The sequence below is a fragment of the Anabas testudineus genome, chromosome 2 (assembly GCF_900324465.2).
Source record: "Anabas testudineus chromosome 2, fAnaTes1.2, whole genome shotgun sequence".
In the NCBI taxonomy this organism is placed as follows: domain Eukaryota; kingdom Metazoa; phylum Chordata; class Actinopteri; order Anabantiformes; family Anabantidae; genus Anabas; species Anabas testudineus.
Genome location: NC_046611.1, coordinates 85181 through 101093, shown reverse-complemented (window position 1 = coordinate 101093; position 15913 = coordinate 85181). Strand labels below are relative to the sequence as shown.

The 15913-nt window shown below is 45.6% G+C and overlaps 1 protein-coding gene across 2 annotated transcripts in view; it reads left to right on the top strand.

Annotated features, from left to right (window-relative positions):
* Positions 1-3341: 3341 nt before the first annotated feature.
* vps16 (vacuolar protein sorting 16 homolog) overlaps positions 3342-15913 on the top strand; it is a 37752-nt gene continuing 25180 nt past the window's right edge. The window contains exons 1-3 of one of the 2 annotated variants that reach the window (XM_026361704.1): positions 3342-3529; positions 4022-4110; positions 7665-7756. In XM_026361704.1, coding sequence (XP_026217489.1) covers positions 3480-3529; positions 4022-4110; positions 7665-7756 — 231 coding nt within the window. In that variant the 5' untranslated portion in view covers positions 3342-3479. The remainder of the gene's footprint in view (positions 3530-4021; positions 4111-7664; positions 7757-15913) is intronic. The other variant, XM_026361703.1, reaches the window with a different exon arrangement.

The following is a 15913-nucleotide window of genomic DNA, read 5'->3' as shown; positions in this document are numbered from 1 at the left end:
TGCCATGGTGGAATAAGGAGTGTAGGGGTGCACTTACAGAGAGGAATAAAGCTTTTAGGAAGTTAAAATGTATCATAACTTTTCGTAGTGAATAGAATATAAAAAAGACCCAAGCAGAAGTGAGAAGGACAATAAGGAAGGCAAAAAGATTGTACTGGAAGCAATTTTGCAACTCTATAGCAGATACAACTCAGTTAGGGGAAGTCTGGAAAATGATAAAGAAAATAGGGAGAGAATGGGGGGTATCCAGTTTTGGTGAGTGAGTGAGACACAGCTGTAACAGCTAAGAGAAAGCAGAAATGCTGGTGAGAGCTTTTGTTAAAGTGAATGCCTCTGAAAATCTGATCGAATACATGGATGAAGAGGAAAACGAGGGAGGAAAATAAAGATACATTGCGCAGGAAGGACGATGTTGTTGATGACATAATTGTACCATTTACAATGGGGGAGTTAGTGAGATCAATAGCCAAGACTAATAATTCAGCTCCAGGGAAGGACGAGATTTGCTATATTATGTTAAAAAAGCTAAGCAGAGTTGAACTAAATAAATAGTTGTCATTATTTAATATAGGAAATGGGGAAATAGCCAGAAGGTTGAAAGGAAGCAATTATATGTCCAATAAAGAAACCAGGAAAGGATCCGAGCAAACCTGGAAGTTATAGGCCCAAAGCTTTAACATCTAACGTGTGTAAAATCATGGAAAGAATGGTGAATGACAGACTGATCTGGAGAAACATAATTTGGTGAATAAATGTGAAAGTGGTTTTAGGAAGGGGAGAGGTACTATGGATCCAGTGTTGTGTTTGGAGCACGAGATAAGGAGGGCTCCTGTGGACATGGCCGTGTTTTTTGATGTAGAGTAGGCTTATGCCATGATGAAAGGATGGAATGTTGATTAAGCTACACTGGTTGGGAGTGGGTGGAAGAATGTTTAAGGTGGGCCGGGGGTTGTCCAGCAAATTTGATGTGTATAAAAAACTCCTAAAGGAAGTGTACTTAGCCCAACATTATTTCTGTCTATGATTAATGATATATTTGATGAGGTGTCTCCCAACTTTGGAAGATCATTATTTGCTGATGATGGAGCATTATGGAAGAGGGGAAGAAATAAAATACACCTAGTAAATAAAATGCAGGAGGGGATAAAACAAGTAGAGGCATGGGGGGTGAAATGGGCTTTAGATTTTCAATGGAGAAATCCAATGCCTGTAATGCTTTTTACAGGAAAGAGGAAAATAGAATAGTAAAGGGATATATGGGTGACCACCCTACAAAAGGTTTTAGAGGATTGTTGGGAAAGAAGGGGCATGAATAAGGAGAGTTTTGTGAAGGAGTTGAGTTAAAGCAGCAAGAGAGATGAGAGTCTTGCAGAGGGTTTTTTTTGCCCATCTGTGATTTGGCCCATGATTCCACTATGGAGGTTGGAGAGTCCAGTTGTGGATTTGGAAGTATTGAGGATTAAAAAAGAAAGAGAAATTGGGGATTTAAAGATTGAGCTTTATTATCATATGGAAAAGCGATACCCCGGGTTTACCCATGTGTATACACATGGATCTAAGGATCCCTAACCCTAACCCCACATCTGACAGAGAGTGTGCTGCAGTTACAGTGCCGAGTCATAGAACGGACATATTTAAAAGAACATTGGATGATTTGAGTGTATATTCAGTGGAAATGTATGCAGGTGTATTAGCATTGGAATGAATAAGGCAAAATAAGCCAGGTCAGTTTTTAATGCAGTGATTCTGCTTCGGTTCTGTGCAGCATTAGGCCCAGTTAGTTCATTTGTGTGGACACCTGCTCGTGCAGGCATAGCTGGAAATGAGAAAGTTGATAAATCAGCCATGCAAGGTCTAAATCAAGAACACATAGACATCGATATTAAATTGTCAAAGTCTGATGGGAAGAGTATTGTATGGAGTGCAATTAATAGAAAGCGTTGCTGGGACCAGGAGAGGAAGGAAAGCATTTGTATATGATACAGAGGAAAGTGGGACAGGACAGAGGATGGAGTACAAACAGACAGGAAGAAGTGGTTTTTACCAGACTACAAATAGGGCAGAGTAACTTAAATGGTACATTACATTTAATAGGAAAACATGAAAACAGGTTGTGCAGAGACTGTCAGGAGCCAGAAGCAGTGAAACATGTTATAATAAGATGTAGGAGGTACAACCTGGGGTGGCTGTGGCTCAATAGGTAGAGCAGTTGTCTCCCAATCATAGGATTGGTGGTTCAATTTCCGGCTGCCTCTCACATGCCAAAGTGTCCTTGGGCAAGATACTGAATCCCAAGTTGCCCCTGGTGAGTGATGTCAGCTGCATAACAGCTCTGCCATCAGTGTGTGCTTGTGTGTGCGAATGGGTGAATGAGACGCAGTGTAAAGTGCTTTGAGTATTAGCTAGGTAGATAAGTGCAGACCATTTACAACTGTAAATAGCGATGATAGAGGACTTCAGGAGGAGAGGCATAAAGGCAAATGATATATATAGTAGAGGCTTAGACAGATTAAGTATCTTTAACTACTTAGAAACGTCTGGACTTATGAAAAGAATTTGAATGAGGAAACGTGATATGATACCTACAGGAGCAATGTCAGCAATGCAACATTTTTGGATGCCAGTTTAAAATCCCAGAGAAGAAGAAAAAGTGTAGTGAGAGCTGATGGTGAGGTTTGGACAACTGCGCATGCTCATTGGGGACAGCTTGTTGGTGGTCGGAGGGAGCGAGCTTGCGTAACTCTGTGAAGCGTCATAGTTTTAGTCAGGAGAGGTGTGTTTATGCAGTGATTCTACTTCTGTTCTGGCAGGAATTGCTGTTAACACTGTTGTCATTGTATTCAGAAGCAGTAGGTCAGGGTATGGAAATTAGATTTGTGTGGACACCTGCACATTTAGGCATAACGGGGAATGAGACAGTTGATAAATTAGCTAAGCAAGGTCTAAATCAGGAACATATAGACGGCAATGTTACATTGTCAAAGTCAGAGGAGAAGAGTATTGTCTGGAGGGCCATAAGTAGAAAGTAGCAGCATTACTGGGACCAGGAGAGGAGGGGAAGACATTTATAAAGAATACAGAGGAAAGTGGGAAAGGACAGAGAATGGGGCACAAATAGAGGGGAAGAAGTGGTTTTTACCAGGCTAGGAATAGGGCACAGTAATTTAAATAGTACGTTACATTTTATCGGGATCTGAAAAAGACAACGCAATAAGTTTCCGGAAGATGGCAGCAATGCAACAATTTTGGATGCCGGCTGCCTTAAAACCCCTCAGAAGAAAAAGAAGAAGCGTAGTGACTCAGTTTCACTCCAGGGGGCGAACAGGAGAAGCTCCACAGCGAACCGTAGAAGAAGAAACTGAGTGTGAACGTAGAAGAAGACTGAGCCGTTGTTTCGAAGCGATCAGCTGACTGAGCTAAAGCAAAAGCTAAAGCGGATAATCGACATCATTAAAACTGTTTCTCCGAAGTAGAGCAACATGGCCTTCATCACGGCCAACTGGAACCCCCTAGGAGAAGCATTTTTTCGGTCAGTTTATTTGTGGTTTATCGGACGCTAGGTTAATGTTCCCCATAAGCTGCAGCAGGGAACAGGCAAGCTGTTAGCTAGGGTTAGGGTTAGCTCCTTGTAGTTTGAAAAATTGAAAATGAACGACTGGTCATGTTTTATATTCAGACTGGTTTGAAGCGTGACCGCTAATATACTAACTACCTATCTGATGTTACGGTCTCTGCTGGTCATGTGACGCTGCTCGTGTTAGCTTCCTGTTAGCATCATTTAGCTTGAGACGTGACACCAGTTTTTTAAATTTATCACGACAGAAGAATCAAGTAGAAGACTCCACCCACTCTGAATCAGTGTTCAGTCAGGTGCACAGGTGTTAAAGTTATGGTTACTTTGTAAATGGAGTCTAGTAAAGACGAAGATAAACGAAGCTTTTTCCCAATTCACATTGATAGGTTATGATCTACGTGTTTATTTACTGTGTGTGTTCATGTTGATATGTTGTCATGTGTGCAGGAAAACGGAGTTATATGACATGTGCTGGAACATCCGTGACGGGCTCAGAGACAGTTTGGTGGCTGCAGCTCCGTATGGAGGACCCATAGGTACAAATAAACTTTTTTATTACCATTATAATTATTACTGTAATAATTATTAATATAGGATGTTATGATTGCTAAAACCTGCATGAGCCCAGTCCACACCATCCATTCACACTTGAGCATTTTTACTGTCTGCAGTTTGTTCAAATACAGAATCCAGATTTAGAACTAAAGATATGAAATGTTTGTGCGGTTCACAGAAGAAACAGAGCAGCTGGGAACGCTAATTTATTAAAATTAAGTTAAATATTAATATCACTGACATTTAAAGTCACAGTTGGATTGTGTTGATTTTTCTAATTCAGACATCATTTTTATTTCTCCCGGCAAACTGTAAAACTTTTTTTTTGGTAATAAAATGATATTTTCCATCCCCTTCACAGTAAAATCCCCTTGTTAGTTTACCAGTATAGCAAAAAATCTTCACTAGAAATCAAATCACAGGAAATAAATTAGCATCTGTTTTGATAATTAAATAGTCTTTGAAATAACTCTGTTGAGTACTTGTTGGTTTTCAGGTAGTGCGTAGCCACGAACCGTGCTGCAGCTGATTACAGTTCTTCTCTTCCTTGTGATGTCTTTTCTGTATTTTATTTTATCTATTTTATTTTTTGTGTGTAGATAAGTAACTAGTTTTGGAAATTAAGTTATACCCTCTTAGATCATGTTGTTCGAGAGAGTTTTTATCTCCAGTTTTACCTTGGAGTCACTCATCCGAAAGACCGGAGTGCAGCACCTGCACTATCACCATGAAGCCAGCTCCTTTGTTTACACCCGGGATGAGCTGAACATACTGAGGACTGCCAGACTTTAAACATTCCTGAGGGGATCAGAAAGAAGACAACGAGGGGATGAAGAGGAGGCAGAAAACAACAAGGAGGAAATAAAGAGCGGAGAAGAGTAATGTGGAGAGAGAAGGTGAGAAGATCTGCATCTCCCCTCTCTGATTATAGGCAATGTGAGATCACTGGACAACAAGATGGACGAACTGACAGCTCTGGTGAGGAGGGAGACAATCTTTGGAGAGTGTGGTTTGATGTGTTTTACAGAGATATGATTGCATGATGGTATTCCAGACGCCAGCGTTAATATAGACTGTTTAAGCACCATGCTCTAGGACAAGAGGCGAGAGGAGAGCAATAAGAGGAGAGAAGGGGGGGGGCTTGCCGTTCTTATTAACAACAGGTGGTGCCATCCTGGTCATGTAACTGTGAAAGAGCGTGTCTATAGCCCTAATATTGAGATGCTGGCTGTAGAACTCCGTCCATATTATTTGCCCAGAGAGTTTTCTCACTCTGCAGACCAGACACCCTGATGCCTTCTTTATGATCTCTGTTGACTTTATTCACGCCACTCTCACCAAGACACTTCCTACATTTACCAAGTTTGTGAGCTGTCCCACCAGGGGGGAGAGCACACTGGACCTGTTGCATGCTAATGTTAAAAATGCCTACGGCTCCACTGCTCTCCCCCCTCTGAGAAAGTCTGGTACAGACTGGTACAACCTGGTACATTTCAATTTCAATTTTATTTGTATAGCGCTTTTTACAATTGACATTGTTGCAAAGCAGCTTTACACAACCAAAGAACAGCACATGAACAGTGAATGTGTACGAATCATAATAATCAGATTTTCAGAAGCAGGGCACCAGGACGAGTCAGACAGGTCCAGAGGGCAAAGGGTGGAACGACGGGTAGCTTGACAGAGACACAGGAAGAGGGAAAGAGAGAGAAGAGGAGAGGGGAGAGCAGAAGAGGAGAGATAACAGTTAGGTATGGTCACAGTAACATAATGTATAAGGTGAATGTATATTTAGTGTAGAGTGCAGCAGGGACTCCGGCAGGACTAACTATGACAGCCTAACTAAAAAGGAGAGCCAAAAGAAAACACAGATATGATACATCTCCTCCCACAATACACACCTTTGGTTCAGAGGCAGCCTACCACCATTAAAACTGTAAAGAGGTGGACAGAGGGGGCACACTTTGCCCTGCAGGGTTGCTTTGAAGATACAGATCTGTGTGAACCTCAAGGTGAGGACATTGATGGACTGATGGACTGCATCACTTATTATGTCAACTTCTGTGTGGACACCCACATATCGACAAAAAACATTTGCTGCTTTCCAAACAACAGACACTGGGTCACTCAAGACGTCAAAGCCATCCTGAATGACAAAAATAGAGCATTCAGATCAGGAGACAGGTAGGCAGCGAGGAGGGTCCAGAGACTGCTGGAACAAAGCCTTCAACATAACAACACAAGGGAGGTTTGGAGGGGCATGAGAACCTGGCTACATGTCCAGCAGCCAGGCGACTGTGGGGACTGTGGACCGGGCCAACAAATTGAATATTTTTTTCAATCGATTCCAGGCTGATCCACAGAGCCCACCTCAGTTCAGTAGCTGCTCCTCAGTCCCTCCCCCACACGAATCAGCCACCATCCAAACGATCTCAGCTGAGCAGGTGAGAAGAGAGCTGAACAGGCTTCACCTCACAAAGGCTGCAGGACCAGATGGAGTCAGCCCGAGGGTGCTGAAAGCCTGTGCTCCTTAGCTATGTGGTGTTCTCCAACACATTTTCAACCTCAGCCTGCATCTGGAGAGAGTTCCTCTTGGGTGGAAAAAGTCTTGCCTGGTTCCTGTGAATAAGACGCCACGTCCCAGAGTCCTCAATGACTACAGACCGGTGGCTCTGAGATCACACATTATGAAGGCTTTTGAGAGGCTGATCCTGGAGTCCCTCCGACCTCTGGTCAAACCCTCACTTGACCCCCTCCAGTTTGTCTATCAACCCCAAATTGGAGTACATGACGCCATCATACATCTGCTCCATCGCACCTACAACCACCTGGACAAGCCTGAGGGCTTAGTGAGAATCATGTTTTTTGATTTCTCCAGTGCATTCAACACCATCTGGCCTGCACTGCTGGGAGAGAAATTAAAAAACATGCAGGTTGATACTCCCTTTATTTCATGGATCATGGACTACCTCGCTAACCTCCCACAGTACGTCCATGTCATCTTCTATGCTGTGGTCTGTTGGGGCCACAACATGAAGGTGGCAGACACTAACAGGCTGAACAAATTGATCAGGAGGGCTGGCTCTGTTCTGGGGGTGTAGCTGGACCCTATACATGTTGTAGCTGAGAGGAGGATGCTGTCCAAACTCCTCTCAATCCTGGACAATCCCTCCCACCCACTACACAGTGTGACAGAGGAGTTCAGGGTTATTGATGGTGTCAGGTAGAAATGATCTCCTGTGGACACTGCCAGCAAGGATCTACTGCAGGACATGGGCTAAACTATCAGAATATAGCTTTATGGACCAGAGATAACACAATGATAATATGATATTGAGATGCTGCCTCTGAGAGCAGACCCCATAAAGTAGAAGAAATCTGGTTCTGAACTTAATCAACATTTAAAGACATTGAGAAAAGTGGATTTAAGAATGTTTTTTTAGTTAATGTAAAAACATGAATTAGAGTAGATTAAGTCATTTTTAAAGGCCTTAATGTACTAACCTGAGCCTGTCTGTCTGAATCTGTCTCTCAGCTCTCCTCAGAGAACCTCACAGACGTTCTCCAAGTTCTCGTCCTCAGTTGGAGATTTATTCTGCATCTGGACTTGCTATCACCAGTTTCCCTGTGAGTGTAAATGCACCTGTGGTCATCTTTTCAGTCAGTCAGATTTTCTGTCAATGTCAGTAATGAAAACATGTTGTTTGTTTCCTGCCCTGCTGCCTTCCTGCCTATTTTGACTGATTAATGCCTTTTTCCATCCATATATCATGCAAACACCTGAAGATGAGAAGGAACTAAGACTCATCAATTGTTCAGTTCATTTAATTATCCCCATTATTTATTAAATTTTTTGTACTAGCACAGTAGCACATGATACAGAGAAAACAGACACAGTCAACATAAAGTACATAGTGGAAGGCAAGGCTGGGAGGGGGGGATTTTACCATATTGATAGCTGAGACTAGAAAAGAGTGTTTGTATTTACATTAACATTTAGTCATTTAGCAGACGCTTTTATCCAAAGCGACTTACAAGTGAGAGACAGAGCTTTGAACTTGATCCTTGCAGCCACAGGAAGCCAGTGCAAAGATCTGATAGCGGTGTGACATGAGACCTTTTTGGTTGATTAAAAATGAGGCGTGCTGCTGCAGTTTGGATCATCTGGAGGGGTTTGGTCGTGGATGCTGGTAAACCCATCAGTTGTGGATTGCAGTAATCCAGGCGAGATAAGATCAACGCCTGTACAATGAGTTGGGTTGTGTACTCCGTCAGATAGGGTCTGATCTTTCTGATATTATCTTTTGGTCCTGGCTCATAGCTGCTAAAAAGAGAACTAGAAGGCACAACATGGAACTCAGTGTGTAGGGGATGGGGCTGTCAGACAAGATCGACTGTGCCTTATTCACAAGCTGCTTCCTGTAGAGGTCAAACAGGCTGTTGTGGAGTTCCGGTGATTTACTACTAACTTCACTATTTAATTTGTTTGTTTAATACTGAGCCAGACCAACAAATACAAGAAAATGTAAGGACACATTCAATTAAGCTCTGAGAAACCATGTCATCAGAGTCCTGTCAACCTGAAACGTGTTTAGTTTTTGTAGACCAAAAAGACGTTGACTTTTCTTGCACAGCATGCTTGTATTTTTTTCAAATGACGGTGTACATTTACATTTAGTCATTTAGCAGAAGCTTTTATCCAAAGCGACTTACAAGTCAGTACAAGGTACAAGGGTAGGCAGGGCAGCGTGAGGAGGTCTTGCCTAAGGACCCCTACTGGTGGTAGGCCACAGCTGGGATGTGAACCCCAGTGTCCTACATGGGAGGGGGTGATGTTACCACTACACTAACCAGCCGCTGTTTATTGTCAATTATGCTGTCTGACAGTTTATTGTCAATTATGCTGCCCAGGTATTTAAAGGATTTTTAAATACCTGGGCACCTGTTTCTAATACCTGTTTCTACAGCCTGTACATTTATTACAATGCTGACAGAACCTGGTGCATTACGTCTAAGATTAATACACATGTCCTTAGTTTTAGTTACATTCAACTCATGAAGGATTCAGAGCAGCATTTAATAAATTCATGCACCACAGGATCATGAGACGACTCGTCATTGTTCAGCAGGCTGACTGTCACTTTGTCATCTGCAAATTTCAAGATACGATTTTCAAATCTGCTGATACAGTTGATTATGTATAAGATGTACGATGCCTATAAAAAGAATTCACCCCCTTGAATGTTTCATTCTTTTATTGACATTCTAAATCAATCATGGTCAATAAAGGTTGGCGACTTTGACCAAAAAAAAAAAAAAAATCTGAAAAATAACTCACTAATGTCAAAGTGAAAACAGGTTTCTACAAAGTAATGTCAATTAATTATAAAAATATATAAGGTGAAATCAGTGTTTGCATTAATATTCCCCCCTTTCAGGTCAGTATTTAGTAGATAACAGCATGATGTCTCTGTGGACATCATGGGGCTTGGACATCTGGCCACTGGAATTTTATGCCATTTTTCTTTGCAAAACTGCTCAAGCTCTATGGATGCCACACAATAGGCTTACCTGCACCCCCCAACATTCACACGATCCTGTCTTCAGACCCCCTACCTGCACTAAAGATCTGTGAAGAAGACGTCTGTCGCCTCCTTCAAAGGCAGAAAATCAGAAAGGCTATGGGATCCAACGGTGTGTCCCTAACCTGTCTGAGAGTCTGCGCTGACCAACTGGTGCCGATCTTCACTCGGATCTTCAACCGTTCTCTGCAGCTGTGTACAGTGCCCAACTGCTGCAGACAGTTCACCATCGTGCCGCTGCCTAAGAAGTCAACCATCACCAGCCTGAATGGTGATGAACCACCTGAAGGACTTCACAGACCCCCTGCTGGACCCCCTGCAGTTCGCCTACAGGAATAACAGGTCAACTGATGATGCAGTAAACCTAGGACTCCACTACATCCTGCAGCACCTGCACCTACTTGGCACATATGTCATGATCCTGTTCGTGGACTTCAATTTAGCCTTCAACACGATAACCCCTGGAACACTCGACCATAAACTAACCCAGCTCACCGTACCTGCTCCTACGTGTCAGTGGATCAGGAGCTTCCTGACTGACAGGAGGCATCACATCTGGCACCCGCACCATCAGCACAGGCGCACATTAGGGGTGTTTCCTCTCTCCACTGCTCTTCTCCCTGTACACTAATGACTCCACCTCAGGGAACCCGTCTGTGAAACTCTTGAAGTATGCAGACGACATGACTGTTATTGGACTGTTCCGGACGGTGACGAGTCTGCATACAGACAGGAGGTGGAGCAGCTGGTCCAGTGGTGTAGCCAAAACCAGCTGGAGCTCAACACTTTCAAGACTGTGCAGATGACGGTGGACTTTAGGAAGAACTGCCTGTTTCCCCTCCCCCTCACCATTCACAATACCACAGTATCTACCGTGAACTCCTAGGATCCACAATGTCAATCTGCCCCAGGAGCTGCTGACCATGTTCTATACCCCCATCATCCAGTCTGTCCTCTGCACCTCCATCACTGTGTGGTTTGGTTCAGCCACCAAGTTCAGCCACTAACCCTAACCCTCACACACCCTGCAAACAAACTGTTCAAGCTCCTCCCCTCTGGCAGGCGCCACAGAGCTATAGCCACCAGAACCACCAGACACAGAGTCAGCTTCTTTCCCCAAGCTGTGTCTGAGCTCCTTCATTCATTCATTCTCATCCGCTTATCCGGGGCCGGGTCGCGGGGGGAGCAGCTTAAGCAGAGATGCCCAGACTTCCCTCTCCCTAGACACCTCCTCCAGCTCTTCCGGGGGGACACCGAGGCGTTCCCAGGCCAGCCGAGAGACAAGTCCCTCCAACGTGTCCTGGGTCTTCCCCGGGGCCTCCTCCCGGTGGGACATGACCGGAAAACCTCCCCTACGAGGCGTCCCGGGGGCATCCGAAACAGATGCCCAAGCCACCTCAACTGGCCCCTCTCGATGTAGAGGAGCAGCGGCTCTACTCCGAGCTCCTCCCGGGTGACTGAGCTCCTCACCCTATCTCTAAGGGTGCGCCCAGCCACTCTACGGAGGAAACTCATTTCGGCCGCTTGTATCCGCAACCTTGTCCTTTCGGTCATGACCCAAAGCTCATGACCATAGGTGAGGGTAGGAACGTAGACTGACCGGTAAATCGAGGGCTTTGCCTTTCGGCTCAGCTCCTTTTTCACCACGACGGACCGGTACACCGACCGCGTTACTGCTGCCGATACACCAATCCGTCTGTCAATCTGACGCTCCCTTTTTCCCTCACTCGTGAACAACACCCCAAGATACTTAAACTCCTCCACTTGAGGGAGGATCTCCCCCCCAACCTGGAGGGTGCAAGCCACCTTTTTCCGGTTGAGAACCATGGCCTCGGACTTGGAGGTGCTGATTCTCATCCCAGCCCCTTCACACTCGGCTGCAAACCGCCCCAGTGCCTGCTGGAGGTCCCGGGTCTGATGAGGCCAACAGGACAACATCATCTGCAAAAAGCAGAGATGAAATCCTGTGGTCCCCAAACCGGATTCCCTCCGACCCCTGGCTGCGCCTAGAAATACTGTCCAGAAAAATAATGAACAGGATCGGTGACAAAGGGCAGCCCTGTCGGAGTCCAACATGCACCGGGAACAAGTCTGACTTACTACCGGCAATGCGAACCAAGCTCCTACTCCGGTCATACAAGGACCGAATGGCCCTTAACAAAGGGTCCCGAATCCCGTATTCCTGAAGTACCCCCCTCAGGATGCCACGAGGGACACGGTCAAACGCCTTCTCCAAGTCCACAAAACACATGTAGACTGGATGGGCGAACTCCCATGAACCCTTGAGCACCCTAGCAAGAGTATGGAGCTGGTCCAGTGTTCCACGGCCAGGACGAAAACTGCATTGTTCCTCCTGGATCCGAGGTTCGACTACTAACTCTCCTCTCCAGCGCTCTGGAATAGACTTTCCCAGGGAGGCTGAGGAGTGTGATCCCCCTATAGTTGGAACACACACTCCGGTCCCCCTTTTTAAAAAGAGGAACCACCACCCCGGTCTGCCAGTCCAGTGGTACTGTCCCTGATCGCCACGCGATGCTGCAAAGGCGTGTCAACCAAGACAGCCCTACAAAATCCAGAGACTTAAGGTACTCAGGGCGAATTTCATCCACCCCTGGTGCCTTGCCACCGAGGAGCTTACTGACTACCTCAGTGACTTCGACCAGGGAAATGGACGAGTCAACCTCTGAGTCCCCAGCCTCTGCTTCTTCAACAGAAGGCGTGTTGACGGGGTTGAGGAGATCCTCAAAGTATTCCTTCCACCTTCCTACAATGTCCCCAGTCGAAGTCAGCAGCTCCCCATCTCCACTGTAAACAGTGTTGGCAGGAAACTGCTTTCCCCTTCTGAGGCGCCGGACGGTTTGCCAGAATTTCCTTGAGGCAGACCGATAGTCCTCCTCCATGGCCTCGCCGAACTTTTCCCAGGTTTGAGTTTTTGCCTCTGCGACCGCGCGGGCTGCGGCACGTTTGGCCTGCCGATACCCATCAGCTGCATCAGGAGTCCCACAGGCCAATCAGGCCTGATAAGACTCCTTCTTCAGCTTGACGGCTTCCCTTACTTCCGGTGTCCACCACCGGGTTCAGGGGTTGCCACGACAGGCACCAGAGACCCTACGGCCACAGCTCCGAACAGCCGCATTGAAAATGAAGGTGGAAAACATGGTCCACTCGGACTCAATGTCTCCAGGCTCCTTCGGGACCTGATTGTAGCTCTCCCGGAGGTGGGAGTTGAAGACCTCTGTCACAGAGGGTTCCACCAGACGTTCCCAACAGACCCTCACAATACGTTTGGGTCTGCCAAGTCTATCCAGCTTCCTCCTCCGCCACCAGATCTAACTCACCACCAGGTGGTGATCAGTTGACAGCTCAGCCCCTCTCTTCATCCGTGTGTCCAAGACATATGGTCGGAGTTCAGATGACACAACCACAAAGTCGATCATAGACCTCCGACCTAGGGTGTCCTGGTGCCACGTGCACTGATGGACACCCTTATGCTTGAACATGGTGTTCGTTATGGACAAACTGTGACTAGCACAGAAGTCCAATAACAAAACACCACTCGGGTTCAGATCAGGGAGGCCGTTCCTCTCAATCACGCCCCTCCAGGTATCACTGTCATTGCCCACGTGGGCGTTGAAATCCCCCCGTAGACGACAGAGTCCCCAGTCGGAGCACCTTCCAGTACCCCTTCCAGAGACCCTTTGAAAGCTGGGTACTCTACACTGCTATTTGGCCCGTAGGCACAAACAACGGTAAGAGACCTATCCCCTACCCGAAGGCGCAGGGAAACAACTCTCTCGTCCACCGGGGAAAACTCCAACACATGGCAGCTGAGCTGGGGGGCTATAAGTAAGCCCACACCTGCCGACTATCTCTAGCCGGTACCACTCAACCTCCAACACAAGTTCAGGCTCCTTTCCACCCAGTGAGGTGACATTCCATGTCCCAATCGCCAGGTTCCTTGTCCAGGGATTGGGTCGTCGAGGCACCTCCCCACAGCTGCCACCCAATCCACACTGCACTGGCCCCCTATGCTCCTTCCTGCAGGTGGTGGGCCTACAGGAAGTCGGTCCCATGTCGCTCCTTCGGGCTGAGCCCGGCCGGGTCCCGTGGGAAAGATCCCAGCCACCAAGCGCTCGCCTACCTGCCCCAACCCCGGGCCTGGCTCCAGGGTGGGGCCCCGGTGACGCCGATCCGGGCGACGTAACAGTCCTTGATTTAATTTTCATCATAAGGGATTTGTGTCTGAGCTGATTGGACAGTTCAGCTGTGTCTGAGCTGATCTCTCCAATCCCATAAAGCAAGGACTCAGTGCAATAACTCCATGTGATATAGTGTGCTGTATATTATGTAAATAATTAATGTTTCATGCAACCAGAGGGTACAAAAGACAGAGTCAGACCACATCCAATTTCTTGCTTGTCCTGTGCAAACGTGGCCAATAAAGCTGATTCTGATTCCGATTCTTGGATTGAGGTCTGGGCCTTGACTCAGCCACTCCAGAACATTCACTTTGTTGTCTGCTAACCATTTCTGTATAGCTTTTGCTGTATGCTTTGGGTCACTGTCTTGCAGGAAAACAAATCTTCTCCCACACCGTAGTTGTCTTGCTGACTTTTTGCTGAGATTTTCCTCCAGGATTCTCTTATATTTTGCCGCATTCACCTTACCCTCTACCTTAACAAGCCTAGCAAGGCCAGCTGCCAAGAAGCATCCCCACAGCATGATGGGGCCACCACCTTCTTTATATTACAATCACTTGAGATGGCTCAGGTGATCCCCATTTCACTAATTGTGGGACTACTAGCACCAAATATCTGGACCTCTGTTGGATTAAGTCAGTCATTCTAAAGGGGGTGAATATTGTGAAAACACTGATTTCACCTTAAATATTTTTATTTAAATGACATTACTTTGTAGAAACCTGTTTCACAGGTTTACATTAATGAGGCATTTTTCTGAAATTCTTTTGTCAAAGTCGCCAACTTTTATTGACCATGATTGATTTATAATGTCAATAAAAGAATAAAACATCCAAGGGGATGAATACGTTTTATAGACACTGTATAAGGAGGAGAGAGAACTCCTTGGTGTGGTGAACCAGTTGATACTGTGGTCTGCTCTGAGAAGTGTCCATTCACTCTCACTCTTTGAGGTCCTGCAGGTTAAAAAGTCCAAGATCCTGCCAACAGCCAAACTGTTCACTGAATTTCTTCACCATCAGGTGATTGTTAAATGCTGATGGGAAATCCACAAACAAAAATCCAGCATGATTTCCACTCCTCACCAGGTGTTTGTCTATAGGCGAACTGCAAGGGCTCCAAAATGGGACCTTGTGGATTTATCATTTGATTTCCTTCTTCAGTGAGTGTAACTCTGAAAAATGTACTTGCTTGAAAACCAGTCTTTTCTTATTAAGCAACGCTTTCACTTTTTTGTTCACCAATGGTTTACTGTCAGGAAAGACCTTAATCACCTTTTCAGGAATTCTGGTTTCCTCACAGTAAGAGATCCAGGAGCTGCGCACATCTGTGAGTTTATCAATATCCCTGGATGATTCAATGAATTCATCCCACACAGTGCTGTCCAAGCAGCCTTGAAGTTCCAGCAGAGCTTTCTCTGACCAGATTTTTACTTTAGTGGTCACCTTCCACCTCTGTAGTGATGTGGTAGGCAGGGATGAGGTGCATGCAGTTATTCAATTCAATTCAATTCAATTTTATTTGTAGAGCGCTTTTTACAATTGACATTGTCGCAAAGCAGCTTTACACAACCAAAGAACAGTACATGAACAGTGAATGTGTATGAATCATAATAATCAGATTGTCCCTGATGAGCAAGCTCAGGGCGACGGTGGCAAGAAAGAAAGAGAAGAGGAGAGATAACAGTTAGTTATTATCACAGTCAGATAAGGTTTGAGGTGAATGTATATGTAATATAGAGTGCAGCAGGGACTCCGGCAGGACTAACTATGACAGCCTAACTAAAAGGGGGAGCCAGAAGGAAAGATAGACATGAGGGCTCCCTGGGATGTAGAGCAACCAATCACTTCACCGTCAACAAACCTGAGTGATCAGTGAGAGTGGGGAAGACAGCATCTAAACATACCAGTTCACCATAATGCTCTACGTCCATGAGTCTTTCCCTAAGGCAAATCTATTTACAAAAATGCTTGACTAAATAAATAGGTTTTTAGCCTAGACTT